Source organism: Vombatus ursinus, unplaced genomic scaffold (genome assembly GCF_900497805.2).
Source record: "Vombatus ursinus unplaced genomic scaffold, bare-nosed wombat genome assembly UNPS02014786.1, whole genome shotgun sequence".
NCBI lineage: Eukaryota > Metazoa > Chordata > Mammalia > Diprotodontia > Vombatidae > Vombatus > Vombatus ursinus.
In genome coordinates, this window is record NW_020954564.1 from 43,149,329 (window position 1) to 43,164,641 (window position 15,313).

The following is a 15,313-nucleotide window of genomic DNA, read 5'->3' on the forward strand; positions in this document are numbered from 1 at the left end:
AAGGGGGAGGGAGAGGAAAATTCTAACAGGGGAAGCATATTAATTCCCAATGAGAGACAGAGCCCAAGGAGTGTGGTACAGCTGACACATCACTGAATGTGAAGTGGAAGAATAAGGTTCAAATTCTGGCAGTTGTTTGACCTGGAGCTCTCTGGACCTCAGTTTCCTTATCTATAAAATGAAGCAGTTGGGACTAGATAACTTTTAAGATCTCTTCCACCTCTTAACTCCAAGGACAGCAGCATAATTATGCATTTTTTAATGATCTTTATCTTCCTGTCAAGAATCTGAGTCTGATGACATAACATGGAGGGTCGATTTGAGGGAAGGCAAGGATGCCCTTCCTGATAGCCTCAAAGGTTTGGGACAGAAACCCGTTTCCCCAGTAAATTCTTATAAAACTATCATTTTCAGTTGTTTTCCCTGACTCATCTTTCCCTTCCCCCTGCTTCAGTCCATCCTTCACATTGCTGCCAAAGTGATTTTCCTAAAACAAGTCAAATTGCTCTGACTAGTAGCAGCAGTATGGCATAGTGGTTAGAATGAAGTTCTTGGAGTCCAGAAAACTTGAGTTCAATCTTTCCTAAGACACTAGCCGTCTTAACTCTGGACAAATCTCTTACCCTCTCTGTACCTCAGCTTTTTCATCTATAAAAAGAGGAGGTTGAATGAGATGACAGTTAAACTTAATGACTAGCTTAATCCCATCAAGCACTAAATCTAAGGTTCTAAGGTGTAACGAGGTATAACAAGACTGGAAAGGTGTGGGGGGGGGGGAAGGAAGAGCAGGTTATTAGGCTCCTGGTGGTGTACCATTGATCTCCATGGTCTTCTGACATCCCTTCCAGATAAAATATACCTTATCCAGGTGAGCTACCTTCCCCTCAGACAACCCAAATCATTCAGAGTGTGATGTGGTAATATGTGTCTTAATCCAGTTTGGTAAGGAAGCAGAAGTGTGTTACTTTTTTTTTTTAATAGGATCGTGGAATTTAGAGATTAAAGGGGCTTTAGAGGTCAACTAGTCTAATATTCTTGTGAGATGAGAAAATTGAGGCTTCCCCCAAATCAGAGGGTAGCAGTTGGCAAAGCCAGGATTTGAATCCAGGTTTTCCAGTTCCATATCCATATTCTTTCTATTTTGTCATAACTTAGAGCCAGAAAGGAAGTTAGTAATCATCCAATCCAACCTCATCTCACAAAGATAGAAAATGAGCCCCAGAGGGAGAAGGTCACTTTCCTGAAGTCCTATAGCAAAATTGTAGCAGAACCAGGGTTAGAGCCCAGATTCTCAGAAGAAACCAGGAGTGCTAGCTTTCAGTTTTTAATGCTCTGTTGTCTCTATTCCTTTAGTGTAATTATTCCCAAACTGTGGGCCTTAACTACTGTTTAAGGCAAGGGTTTGTGCATTTTTTTACCTAAAAAAAATGGGTCCTCATATTTGAAAAGGTTGAAAACCACTACATTGATGCTCCTTCCTTCTTAGTGAAAATTACCTCCTGAATAATTCAACAAAATTTGTTGAGTGCCTTTGACCCTGCACTTAGTCTGTCCCACTCGATTTGCAAATGAGACTGAAAGCAGGTTGCTTGCTCCTTGTCTTGAAGGCTCTTAGTCTGAAGTGTCAGGTGACAGTAATGTGATCCATATCCTTTAGAGTTGGAGCAGACCAAATCTGGTGGGTGGTAGAAATCAAGCATAGTTTCCAAAGAGTCATCATGGCTTCCCAGTGTTTCGAAGAGGGAAAAAAACAAACAGAAAACTCAAAGAATACTGGATTAGAAATCAGAACATTTGAATTCAAGTCCTGGCTCCTTCATTAACTAGCTATGTATGACGTTGGGCAAGTGACTTAATATTTTTGGGTCTAAGTTTCCTCATCTGCAAAATGAGGTTGAACTAGATAATCTATAAGATGCTTGCTTTCCAGCTCTAACATTACATTCTACCATTCACAAGTCAAGTCAGTCAACAAGCATTTACTAAGTACCTACCATGTACCGGGCACTGGGAATGCAAAGAAAGGCAAAAAAACAAAAACAAATGAAAAAACAAACAGTTCCTGCTCTCAAGTAACTCAGAGTCTAATGAAGGAGACAACATGGAAGGAAGGCACTGAGATTAAGGACAACCATGAAAAATTTCTTGTGGAAGGTGAGACTTTAGCTAACACTTGAAGGAAGCCAGAAAAGCCAAGAGGTGAAGATGAGGAGGGGGAGGGGAAGAATAAAGTATAAAAAGGTAGGAGGGAACCAGGTTATGAAGGGTTTTAAAAGCCTAATAGAAGATTTTATGTTTGATCCTGGAGGTGATAGGAAGCCACTGGAGTTTATTGAATAAGGCGATGACAGAGTTAGACCAGGGCTTTAGGAAGATCAATTTGACAGCCGAGAGGAGGATGGGCTGGAGTGGGAAGATACTTGAGCCATGGAGACCATCCAGAAAACTACTTCAATAGTCTAGGCATAAAGTGATGGGGGCCTTCACCAGGGTGGTGGCAGTGCCAGAGGAGAGAATGGGGCATTGACAGGAGACGTTATGAAGGTAGAAATGGTAGAACTTGGGGACTGATTCTATATGAGGGGGTTAGAGAGAGAGTGAGGATGTGAGCCTGGTGACTGTGAAAATATAATAGGAAGTTTAGGAAGAAGGAAGGGTTGGGAGTGGGTAAAGACAATAAGTTCAGTTTTGGACAAGTTGAATTTAAGATGTCTATGGTATATCCAGTTCAAGATGTCTAATAGGCAGCTGGAAATTCACAACTGGAGTTCAGCGGAGAGGTTAAGGGTGGACAAATAGATCTGACAAATACATCTACGTAGAGATGGTAATTGAATCCTTTAGAGCTAATAAGATCACAAAGCAAAATAGTATAGAGAGAGAAGAGAAAAGGGCCCAGGACAGCAACCTGGGGGATACCCAAAGTTAGTGGATAAAGATCCAGCAAAGGAGACTGAGGGATAGTCGGATAGGTCAGAAGAGAACCAGGAGAGAGTGATGCCTTAAAAACCTACAGAGAAGAAAGTATCAAGGAGAAGGATATGATCACAGAAGAATGACAGTGCCAAGGGCTGCAAAGAAGTCAAGAAGGGTGATGTTTAAGAAAAAGGTCATCAGATTTGGCAATTAAGAGTTCATTGGTAACTATTCTGTGTTCTAAGGCTAATTCTGGGCAACTAGAGGGTGCAGTGCCAGGCCTGGAGTCAGGAAGACCTGATTTCAAACCCAGCTTCAGACACTTACTAGCTGTGTGACTCTAAGCAAGTCACTTAACCCTGTTTGCCTCAGTTTCCTCACCTGTAAAATGAACTGGAGAAGGAAATGGCAAACCACTCCAGGATCTTTGCCAAGAAAACCTCAAATAGGATTACAAAGAGTTGGACAGGACTGAAATGAAATAAAGGTTCATTCTAGCTCTAGGAGTCCATGATTTTCACTTTTTTATTCTTTGAGGATTTACAGATTCTTACACTGGCCCACTTTGTAACCCCTGGTTGCCGTGGGTGAGTCTGGTGCAATACTGGTAGCTTATTAGTTTCTTTGGCTACATGGTCAACCCAGTGGTCTGGGCTTTTCTACCTCTGTTTACTCCCATTCAGCATTGGAGGAGTATCAATCACTCCATATGGCCACCTCCTACCTAGACCTTTATAGACTCTGAGCAGAGGCAGGATCAGGACAAGCCTCCCATTTCATCATGTATCTAGAGCCAGAAGACCTGGCTTTAGATGTTATCTCTGCTATTTATAGTTGGTATGACTCCTCTCTAGGTTTCTGTTTCCTTTTCTTTAAAATAAATGGATTGGATTAGGTAGATGACCCCTTTGATCACACTTGGGCCTATTCTCAGCAGGCTGCCAGATCATTCCCACCAAAGTATTTATAGATCCTGGCATACCCCAATTATGGGGTATTTGCTTTTTAATAAAGCATTTTTAGATAACAAAAAGCCCACATGTTCAAAGGAGTGAATCTCTAATAGTGGAATTTCAAACAAAGTGATAGACTGATAGAGGAGTTTGTTTTTTTTAAGTGGGGTAGAGCTACACCTCTTAAAGGGCAAATTTAGTGGCTTTCTTGTCCTCTTATACATAAAGTGCATACTAGTTGGGGCTTGGAAGAAACGAGGAAGCAGCCTGCAATCTGGTCTGCTCGAGACCAGGAAGTCTTTCTTTTAAAGCTGTGAAGACAAGATCTCAGGGTGTGAAAGAACCTAGCACATTCATCTCTGTAAACTGCTACCCATCTTAACAGCAAAACAACAGGAAAATTCTGCACACACTTGTTGGCAGTACTTGTTGGCAGTGAATGGGTGGGGTTCTTTCTTTAAGAGCTCAAACATATTCAGTGAAATCTGAGGCAGATGTTGCTACAATACAATCCATTTTTTAAAAAGAGTCTGGGAGCCTCGGTGGTCTGCAATTGAATCTTTGAAGTGGTTTGGCAGTCAAAAGGGGGTAATTTTAGGCTAGATCAACATAGACTGGTACTCACTACCTAGCCCCCATTACTAAGCTGTATAGAAGAAAGCCCAGTCAGAGGTGAAGCCTCATGTGTATTTATTTATATGTGTGTATGGCCTTAGTTTGGAAAACCTTATGTGTTTGTGTTTTAATATGTACATAGATAGTTAATAAACATTTGTTAAGTTGCCTATTATGTCTTAGGCATGTTGCTAGGTGCTGGGGACCCAAAGAAAGGCAAAAGATAGCTCCTGCCCTCAAGGAGCTGACTGTCTAATGGCAGGGGAGACACATACAAACAACTGTGTACAAACAAGCTAAATATAGGATAAATTGGAAATAATCACCAGAGGGAAGGCACTGGAATTGAGGGGGATGTGGAAAGGCTTCTCGTAGAGGGTGATATTTTTGCTGGGACTTGAAGGAAGCCAGAGCAGCCAGGAGACAGAGAAGAGGAAAAGAGGAGAGCACATTCTATGTGTGCAGGATAACCAGTGGAAACGTCCCAAATGTTGAGATGGAGCATCTTAGTGGAGGAACAGCAAGAAGTTGATATCTGAGGGCTGAAATGAACCTCCAAAGGACATCCTGTCTAAGCCATATCAGAACAGGAAACCCCTCTGCAGAATTCCCAATAAATAGTAATCCAGCTTTCTCTTAAAGCCCTCCAGTGACTTCCTACTGGGATAACCAGTTTTAGCTATGCTGATAATTTAATATAAGAGAAAGAGACCTAGACTTGGAGCCAGGACCTAGTGCTGGTGCTAGTCCTATATCTATTTATAACTAGTAGTTGTGTGACCTGGATCCAGGTTTTTCTGCTCTCTGGGGCTAATTTTTCTCATCTGTAAATTGGGGGGTTTGGATGAAACGATCTCAGAGGTTATTTCAGTGAGAAACATTGTGAAACAAGGATCTGTCTCAGTCTTTGCCCTGAGATTCTGGCATCAAATGGGGAAAGGTGAAAGTAAGGAGCAGGAGCTCCCTGCCACCCCAACCCAACCATTCACTTCCTACTTCTACCAGGGTCAGTCTGCCCCTTCTGTTACTATTGAAGGCCCTGTCATACATTCATTACTGGTGTTTCTACGTACCTTGTTTCTGCAAAATATGCAAAATGATCCCTATGAATGCAAAAGATGTGCGATCTTTTCCTCTTTTTTATTTTGTCCAGTTTTGGAGAATTTTTGGCCAAGTCCCAACTAAAAGACATGATCTTCAAAACCTACTGCCTGTTGTGTTTTCATTCTGCCACTAGATCTGAAAATTCATTCTTTATTCCCTGCCCCACCCCACAAAAAAAAAAATGAACCCATGTTTTAAAAGGCAATGGAATGAGAGTCAGGAGATGTGGGTTTGAATTCTGGCTCCACTATCAACTCCGTCACTGGGCAAGCCATTTATGCCACTTGGCTTCAGTTTCAGTCTTGTAAAATGGATTGGTTAGACTAGATGGTAACAGTAACAACTGGCATTTATTGAGCTCATTAAGGTTTACAAAGCACTCTACATACATGATGTCACTTGAGTCTCACAACAACCCTGTGAAGTAGACATTACAGGCATTGACCTCATTTTAGAGATAAGGAAACCAGGTCTTAGAGAGGCTGAGTGATTTACCTATGGTTACACAGCTAGGATATGTCACAGCTGGGATTGGAACCCAAATTTTCCTGACTCTGAATCATCCATTATACCATGATTCCTATGATAAGTACTTGCCTGTTTGTAAGGCAAAGACTTCTAAGAATGGAGTAATGTGACAATTTCCACACTCCCTTCTAACTGTAACCCTATGTGATCCTGAGTTCAGTTACTTGTAGTCTATGTGGATTTTTTTTTTTAAATTATAGCAGGGCCCACACACATTTGTTGTTTATATTGTGAGATTTTTTTAGAATGTGTTTCTTAAAAAGAATTCCATGAGGACGGAGGACATTTTTGGCATTGCCAACATCTCTAGTCTCACCCTCCTATGACAATCCAGGGCAGCAATTCCAGGGAAACTGTTTGTTTTGAGCCCTGGGAGAAATGGGCTCTTGTCTGACTGGCTCAGGGCCATAGCTTCTCCAGATATCTTCCTTGCTTTTGATGGGGAGTCCCTGGGTATACCCATGACAACTAGTGCCCCCTGGAGGGTCTGTTTCTACTTCCCCCCAAAGTCCCTACAACTCATTAGCTCTGCCAAGTAAGTATTCACAATCCTCAAAAGTCTCATTTCTTCCCACCAAGCTGGTAATGAGAGCTGTGCTGGTTCCTTCTGGCAACAAGAACTGTAAAAACAATGGGAAATAGAAGGAAAGCAATGTTTTATTGTGATCTTAACCCTAGACCCTTCACTCTGGTGTGCTACCTGTGCCCTACACCCTCATTATTCAGCTTTGAAATGCTCCATTGCAGGATGATCTGTGATCATCTTTGATGATGCTGATGTTTCTTTTCTCTGGCTACCATCTCTGTCACTACTCCCATGGCACATGGTAATCAAGTCAGTCTGTCTACTTCTTGCCTCTCCTTCTCCTCAGTCTTACTTATGCTTCAAGAACCATCTTAAAACTGACATCCTCCAGGAAGTCTTTCCCAACTACACAAGTTCACACTGAACTCTCCTTCCTTTGAGTTTGCTCTTATGTCACATATTGTTTGAATCACTTAATTCAACACATAATCATATGTTGCATCAGTTTGTGTGCTTGATTAAATATATCATGTTCTAGATAGCAATACCTGTAGGACAGCTATAATATTGTCATTCAGTTCTATTTGTCATGGTAACCACCCAGACCATAGAAGGAAGTTCAATTTTGAGAGCCAGAAACATTGAATCAGGAGATGGAATGAAATTAAATAGAATGTATCTCTTAATGATAATGATAATCATTGATATTTGTATTATGTTAAAATCCTACTGTGCTGCCTCATTGTGGTATGGAGGTTATCCTGGATTATGGTTTTTTTTTCCATTTATTTTTCATTTTTTTTTAAATTAAGCATTTATTTCCTCCCTTTCCCCCATCTCTGATGTAAAAAAAAGGAAAACAAAACCTATGTCACAAATAATGCACAGTTAGGCAAAACATTCTTGCATTGGCCATCCAAAAATGTATGTCTCCTTTTGCATTTTATATCCATCACTTCTCTGGCAGGAGGTGGGTAGCATGCTTCCTCATCAGTCTTCTAGAATCATGGTTAGTCACTGCATTGAACAGAGTTCTTAAGTCTTGTTATATCAATTATTCTCCTGGTTTTGCTTATTTCAGTCTGTATCAGTTCATACAAGTCTTCCCAGGTTTCTTGAAACCATCCTTTTCATCATTTCTTACAGCACAATAACATTACATTAAAGTCAATGCTATAATTTGTTTAGCACTTTTGCAGTTGAAGAACACCTCCTTAGTCTCCAATTCTTTGCCACTACAAAAAGGGCTGCTATAAATATTTTTTGTATCTGTGGGTGCTTTTTCTGTTTCTTTCATCTCTCTGGGAGTAGGTCTAGAAATATTATCACTAGTTCAAAGGGTATACATAGTTTAGTTTTTGGATATTGTTCCAAATGGATTTCCAGAATAGCTGTACCAGTTCATAGCTCATTACCAACAGTTCCTTAAAATGCCTATTTTCCCACAGCTCCTTCAGTATTTGTCATTATACTTTTTTGATCATCTTTGCCAACCAGATGGGTGGAATAAACAACTTCAGGTTTGCTTTAAATTGTATTTCTCTAATTATTAGTTATTTGGAGCATTTTTTTTCATATAGCTATTGATATCTTGAATTTTGTCGTTTGAAAACTTCCTGTTCCTATCATTTGAACAAATGTATCAATTGGAGAATGACTTTTATTCTTACGGATTTGAATTAATTCTTTATATAGCTTAGAAACGAGTCCATTATGGGAGAAACTTCCTATAATTTCTCACTTTATTGTTTCCCTTCTAATTTGGACTACCTTGATAACATTTGTGCAAAACCTTTAAAATTTTCTGTAGTCAAAATTGCCCATTTTATCTTCTGTAGTCCTCTTTGACTTTTGCTTGGTCATAATTTCTATACATAGATCTGAAAGGAAACTTCTTCTTTCCTCTATTTTTTTTATGTGACCTTTTATATTTGTTGTATATCCATTTAGAATTAATCTTATTAAATGGTGTAAGGTGTTAGTCTAAACTTGGTTTCTGCCAGACTGCTTTCCAGTTTTCCCAGTAGTTTTGGTGAAACAGTAAATATTTGCCTCTGTAGCTGGGGATGTGACCCTAGAATTTCAAAGACAATGGCAGCCAGTCCTACTAGACTTGAAAGGCTTCAAGTACAGTCTAATAAATCAGCATTTTTATACAAAGTCAATATGTGGTCATTCTTTTTTTAATTAGGGAAAAAACAACTGGGAAAATCAAGAAAGGATCCTTGTAGAGGAGACAATTGAGATGAGCTTTGAAGGGAACTGGGGATTCTAAGAGGCAGAAGTGAAGAGAACAGTCTCTGTTAAAAGCTTGCTTCCAGCCTTGATGTTCAATGTTTTTAGGTCCTTTCCACCTCTAACATTTTATATTTCAATAGAGGGGTTCTTAACCTGGGGTCAATAGACATGCCTTACCACCAAGGGATCCATGGAAAGATTTCAGGGATGCTACACTTGGATATGAAATATATGTGTATATTATATACATTAAGTATATAATACATATATTAAATTATTATATACTATATATTTCTTTTCATTAACATGTATTAATCATATGCTGAAATGTAGTATATATTAAATGTATCATATTTATAACTACATATCATTCTTTTCACTAACCTACATATTATATATTTAATATATTGTTAAAATGTATTAAATGTATTTTACATGTATTTACAGATATGCAGAGAGGAGGGAGTGAAACATTCCACACAGGAGAACAAGGGGGTAGTAGGAAGGCTCTCTAGTTTATACATGTAAATCTTTGAATAGCACTTAACTCCTAAACATTGACTTGTTGGTCATTGCCCTCTAGTGCTTACTGTTTAAAGCAGAGGGTCTTAACCCACCATACATAAGCTTATTCTCTTTTAATACTTTGATAACTATATTTCAATATAATTGGTTTCCTTTATAAACCTAGAGTATTCTGCAAAAGGGACTGTAGGTTTTGTTGGACTGCCAAAGAGGTCGTTGTCACACAAAACGTGGTAAGAACTCCTGATTTAACAGAACTATATATGGGTCTCTTCTGTCATGTGGTTAAGTATGGATTTATGTCTAGTGGAATTTCTTAAAGGGAGACCCTGTGCTCAAGACCCACTTTGTAAAAGTGCCTAACTAAAGATAATTAAGTTTCAGAAAAACCTGGAAAGACTTGTATGGACTGATGCTGAGTGAAGTGATCAGAACCAGGAGAATGTTGTACACAGTAACAACCATGCTGTGAGATGACTAACTTTGGTAGACTTAGCTCTTCTCAGCATTGCAAGGATCTAAGACATCTCCAAAAGTCTCATGATGGAAAATGCTATCCACATCCAAAGAAAGAACTGTGGAGTTTGAATGCAGATTGAAGCATACAATTTGCCATTTTTTTCCTTCTGTTTTGTTTTGTTTCCTCTTTCTTGTGATCCCTCCTATTGGTTCTAAACCTTACAACATCACTAATGTGAAAATATATTTAATAGGAATGTATATGTATAGCCTATATCAAATTGTGTGCCATCTTGGGGTGGGGGGGGAAGGAGGAGGAGAAAAATTTTAAATTCAAAAGCTTATGGAAGTGTTGATAAATCAAAATAAATTAACAAAAAAATAAAGATGATTAAGTTCATTATGATCAGGTCCCTCATGAAAATTCAACCCTTCCATTTTCTGGACTATTAGGGTTTGCCTTGTGTTTGTGGAATACCTTTGAGAACACTGGTTGCATTTCCTCTCAGGATGGGGAGTAGCATCTAAGGATTCAAAGCTGAAACAGATTGTAAAGATCATCCAGGCCTACCCCGCATGTTTTACAGATAAAGAAAATGAAGGGCAAAAAGGGGGAAATGACTTGCCTAAGGTCACATAGTTAAGTTTCCTAGCTAGGTCTCCTGACTCAAATTCAGTGTTCTTTCTACTACCCCCCTGCACCCACTGCTTCTTTACCTGATAAAGAGGCTTTTGGACCCCCAGAGTTCTAACCCAGGCTGACTGGATGTCCTCTATCTTGGGTACTTATTCATTGGCCAAAGAGCAGATCATGGTATACTGAGCCAGGGCTGGGAAACCTGGGGATGGAATTTGGCTTCATTCCATGGAGCAGATTCCCAAGACAGCTGTAGCTGCTCTTTTGGCCTGTGCTCCCATTGGGGCAGGGGTTATATGAACCACATTTCCAGATGGATCAGGGAACCTCTTGTCACCCCGCCCTCCACTTTCTGTGACCTGCTGCCCTCCCATCTTCTCCAGTACCCAACCTCTCTGCCAGCCCTTGTCTTTCCTGAGAGAATCTGAATTGAAGGAGGTAGGAGGAAAGGAAAATGGGCATTAGGGATATATATGATATCCTGTAAATATGGCATAAAGACATCTGACTCTTCTGTCTGTATTAGAATTAATAAATAAGTTTGACCAAAACACTCCAGAAAAGACCACTGGCCTGGGAGTCAGAAGACCTGAATTCTAGTTCTGGCTTTGCCATTCACTAGCTGTGTGATCTTGGATAAGTAGTACAAGTCGCTCATCCCTTGCAGATCTAATTTTCCTAACCTATAAAATGAGAAGGGAGATGATATATATATATATAGTTGTTGTTGTTTAGTTGTGTCTGACTCTTCATGACCCCATTTGGGGTTTTCTTGGCAAAAATATAGAGTAGTTTGCCATTTCCTTCTCCAGCTCATTTTACAGATGAAGAAACTAAGGCAAACAGGGCCACATAGCTAGTTAAGTGTCTGAGGCTAGATTTAAATTCAGGAAGATGAGTCTTCCTGACTCCAGGCTCAGAACTTTATCCATTGAGCCACTTGACTGCCTCCTAGGGAAAAAGAGTTAAGTGACTTGCCCAGAGTCACATAGTAAGTGTCAGAGTCTGGATTTGAACTCAGGTCATCCTGACTCTAGGCCCAGTGCTCTATCCACTGAGCCATGCAGCTGCCCCTATAACCATGGTTATCTTTGCCTAAAATCTGCTATGCCTTGTGTCTGCCTGAGTTCTGTTAGCAATTTAGCAGCAGAGGCCATCACAAGGATCATCATAGGCCTCATTTTTCTTATTGCGTTACTCGTATAGAGGAAATTTAATGTTCAGATTATGTAGAATATTAACTCTTCAGAATAAGCAAATAGCCTATTGGAGTGGTGCCATTTTCTCCCTGGCTTGTAGGGTAGTATGATATCCATGTAATATAGGGCACAGATAACAACTAATATTTGGAGCAGTCTTGGAGTTTGTCTCCATCTCTGCTTGGCTCCTCACCACCATCTTGGTCAGGTATCCCTTGATAATTGAAAATTTATGTGTCAGCCCAGTGAAACATTGGCAGCTCAGAGCAGATCCATCAGGTTCAGGGGGACTTCCCTGGGAAACTGATGGGAGATGACCCAGGTTTGACTGAGTAGACAGCTGTCTTTGCAGCATCCCCGCCCCAAACCTAAGACTTTCATTTGGGACAGGTGATCATTTAACAAACATTTACTTCACTAGGTGTGGTAGGGGATACAGCATGACTACCACAGTCCCTGTTCTCATTGGGTTCACAATTGTGTTGGGGAAATAAAACACAAATAGAGAAAACTATAGAGGAAGAACAGTATAGTGGAAAGCCCTGGAATTTTGGAAGCAGAAGGCCCTGGTTTAAAGCCCTGCTATGTGTCACCTTAGACAAATAACTGAACAGTTCTGGATAAACTTCCTCACTTAACAAAAGGAAGGGATTAGGGCAGTTAGGTGGCACAGTAGATCGAACTCTGGCCTTGGAGTCAGGAGGACCTGAGTTCAAATTTGTCCTCAGACACTTGACAGGCACCTCTGTGACCCTGGGCAAGTTACTTAACCATGATTGCCTCATCAAAAAAGCAAAAAAAAAAAAAAAATAGGAAAGGATTGGACTAGTTTTTTTTTTAGAGATCTCTTAAGCTTTAAGTCCCATGATCCTCTGATGATACAAGACAATCTATGAACGATAGGTACAAACTATTATGGCAGCTATCTAGGAAGTGCACTGGATAGAGCTCTGGACCTAGAGGCAGGAAAACCTGAGTTCAAATCTAGCCTCAGATATTTATTAACTGTGTAACCCTTGGCAATCACTTAACCTTGTTTGCCTTGGTTTCCTCATCATAATTGTAGCTGCCACCTGGTTGCTGTGAGGGTAAAATTAGTTATGTAAAGAGAATGTAACATGCTTGACAAACTTTTAAATGTTATATAAATGCTAGTTGTGATCAGCAGCAGCATATTACAATGATGATGATGATGATGATGATGATGTTCAGGGAAAGGAGAGAACACTTCCATGGTTGGGAGAGGAGGGGAGAATGATCAATGAGGGCTTCCTATAGGAAGTGGCACTTGGCCTGATTCGTCAAAGGGAAGACTCTCAAGTCTTAAAGGAACGTAGAAAGGAAAAGGGTCTCACTTTTAACCTTAGCTGGCAGACCCCATAGTTACCAATTAACATCTTAGCTATAAATGTAGTGGATAAAGTGCTAGACTTAGAGTCAGGAAGCCCTGAGTTCAAATTCTGCCTCAGACACTTCTTAACTACGTGATCCTGGGCACATCACTTAATCTTTCTGTGTGTTTCCTCATCTATAAAATGCAGATAATAATAGCACCTACCTCCTAAGGTTGTTGTGAGGAGAAAATGGAATATTTATAGCTAGGCTGAAGCACAGAGTGGAGGTGGTATTCTTAGGCTCACCCTGGCCATACTTTGCCATTCTAGTATGGATACTGTAAGACGGCTGTCCTCTCCACTCTCTCTCCCCTGATTTTTGTCTTTTCAAATTTCATAGCCCTTTTGGAATCATGGAATCACAGAATGAAGAGACTTTAAGAACACAGAATGTTAGTTCAACCCCCTCATTTGACAGATAAAACTGATACCTTGTGGGACTCAATGACTCGCCCAAGGTCATATAGTGAATTAGCGGCAAAATTAGAATTAACCCTCTGCTTTGTTTGCATAACCAGGATTTTAGCTGTTAGAGTTCTCACCTACCCTACAGAACCTCCATCTAAATAGCCGGAGGATCTGCCAGTTCTTGGGGAAAGAAAGAAAACACCTCTGAGTTTTGATTAGGCAGGGAGCCTATGCACTGAACCCCCTTGAATGGCCATGACCTCATTTCAGTAAGATTTGATGAAATGTTTCAGAAGTAAGGAATGGGGGCTGCAGTGGTCCCCACCTATGCTGTAGACTCTTGTGGCCCTTCTCCCCCCATTGCCCCGTTGTACGTGTACACACACACACCCCATACAAGTAGACACTAGTTGGGGATGCAGAGGCAGGGGGTACCGGACTCCCTTGCCCCACCCAGAGACCACCCCCTCCCCTCCCCTCCTAGTTGCAATCTGCTATTCAGGCTGGTGGTTGCTATGGCAACAGAGGCTTAGGGGAGTCTCCCGTCTACGTCGCCCGGCTGGCCGTCGGCTGGAGCAGATGTGGGCTGGATACAGCCCTCCGAGGGAGCTGGAGCCGGGAGCTGGAGCTAGAGCCAGAGCAAGCCTTGCTGACAGCAATGCGCATTGGCCCGGGCTGGGCGGGAGCCAGGGAGCCTTGGAGCCGGGAGTGCCCTCCCTCCGGGCCCCCTCCCCCGGGGCTGCCCTTCTTGTCCGGGAGGGCTGGGGGCTAACCTGCTCTCCTCCTCTCCTGCCCGCAGGGCTTCCTCAGCCGCCGGCTCAAAGGCTCCATCAAACGGACAAAGAGCCAGCCCAGGCTCGATCGCAACAACAGCTTCCGCCACATCCTCCCTGGGTTCCGGAGCGCGGACAATGAGAGGTAGGTAAGCCCAGCCAGTGGCCGGGGGCGGTGTCTGGGGGAGGAGGGGGTGAAGGGGGCACTGTGTGTGGGGGGGTAGGTGATTGGATGGGCACTGGCCCCCACCTCCAGTCTGACACTGATTTCTGGGGGAATGGAGGGGAAGGTCAAGGGGAAGGAAGGCTTTTGGTTTGGTTTTAGAGAAGGTGGTATGGAGGGTCTAGGTGAAGGGGACCTGGGCAGCGAGAGTGTGTTTGGTCCCATCTTCTTTGTTCCTCTTCTTCAGTCTACCTTTCTGGAGTCACAGCCTGGTTTGGAAGAGGCATCTGGAGTTTCTGCTGACCTCCTGCCCCATGGCTGGTCTAGCACTGTCACCAGTGGTACTTGTGTTGGGGGACATTAGACAGGAAGGGGGACTTTGGCTGAGGCTTGGGGAGAAGTAGCACAGAGAAGGGCTGATAATGGAAGGCTTGACCAAGAGGGTCCAAAGATCAGTCTCCCCTTCCCCTTCTCAGTCCTGCTTCCCCTTCTATTTTCTTTAGGTCGTGGTCCATCCGGAGAGGAAGATGGCAGCACCTCTGCTGTCTATCTGTCCTATCCCCTCCCACTTACAAGTGTGACCCCTGAATGGTATTGGGGATAGGGGAAAAAGCAAGGGACTATTGAGCCCCATATAGTGTTGAGATTTTGGGCTTTGGTTTGCAGGACTAGCACAGAGAAAGCTTAGTGATTGGAGTGGGAAACAGAATTAACACCCCTTTTTTCATTTTCCTCTCTTGTACCTTTCTGGCACCAGCCTCCCTCCCCACCCAGAGGTTGTGAGGGAGCCTGTGCTGACCCTTTGCTACCCCAACCTCCAGCCCTTCTCTGCTATTTAGAATGTCTCTGATAGGTGTGAGGGCAGAGACTAGAGT

The 15,313-nt window shown here is 41.9% G+C and overlaps 1 protein-coding gene across 1 annotated transcript in view; it reads left to right on the forward strand.

Annotated features, from left to right (window-relative positions):
• The window catches only part of LOC114047246 (disabled homolog 2-interacting protein-like), a 64,050-nt gene extending 49,031 nt beyond the window's left edge, over nt 1–15,019 (forward strand). The window contains exons 3-5 of the mRNA XM_027868028.1: nt 14,302–14,420; nt 14,686–14,779; nt 14,942–15,019. Coding sequence (XP_027723829.1) covers nt 14,302–14,420; nt 14,686–14,779; nt 14,942–15,019 — 291 coding nt within the window. The remainder of the gene's footprint in view (nt 1–14,301; nt 14,421–14,685; nt 14,780–14,941) is intronic.
• The last annotated feature ends 294 nt before the right edge of the window (nt 15,020–15,313 follow it).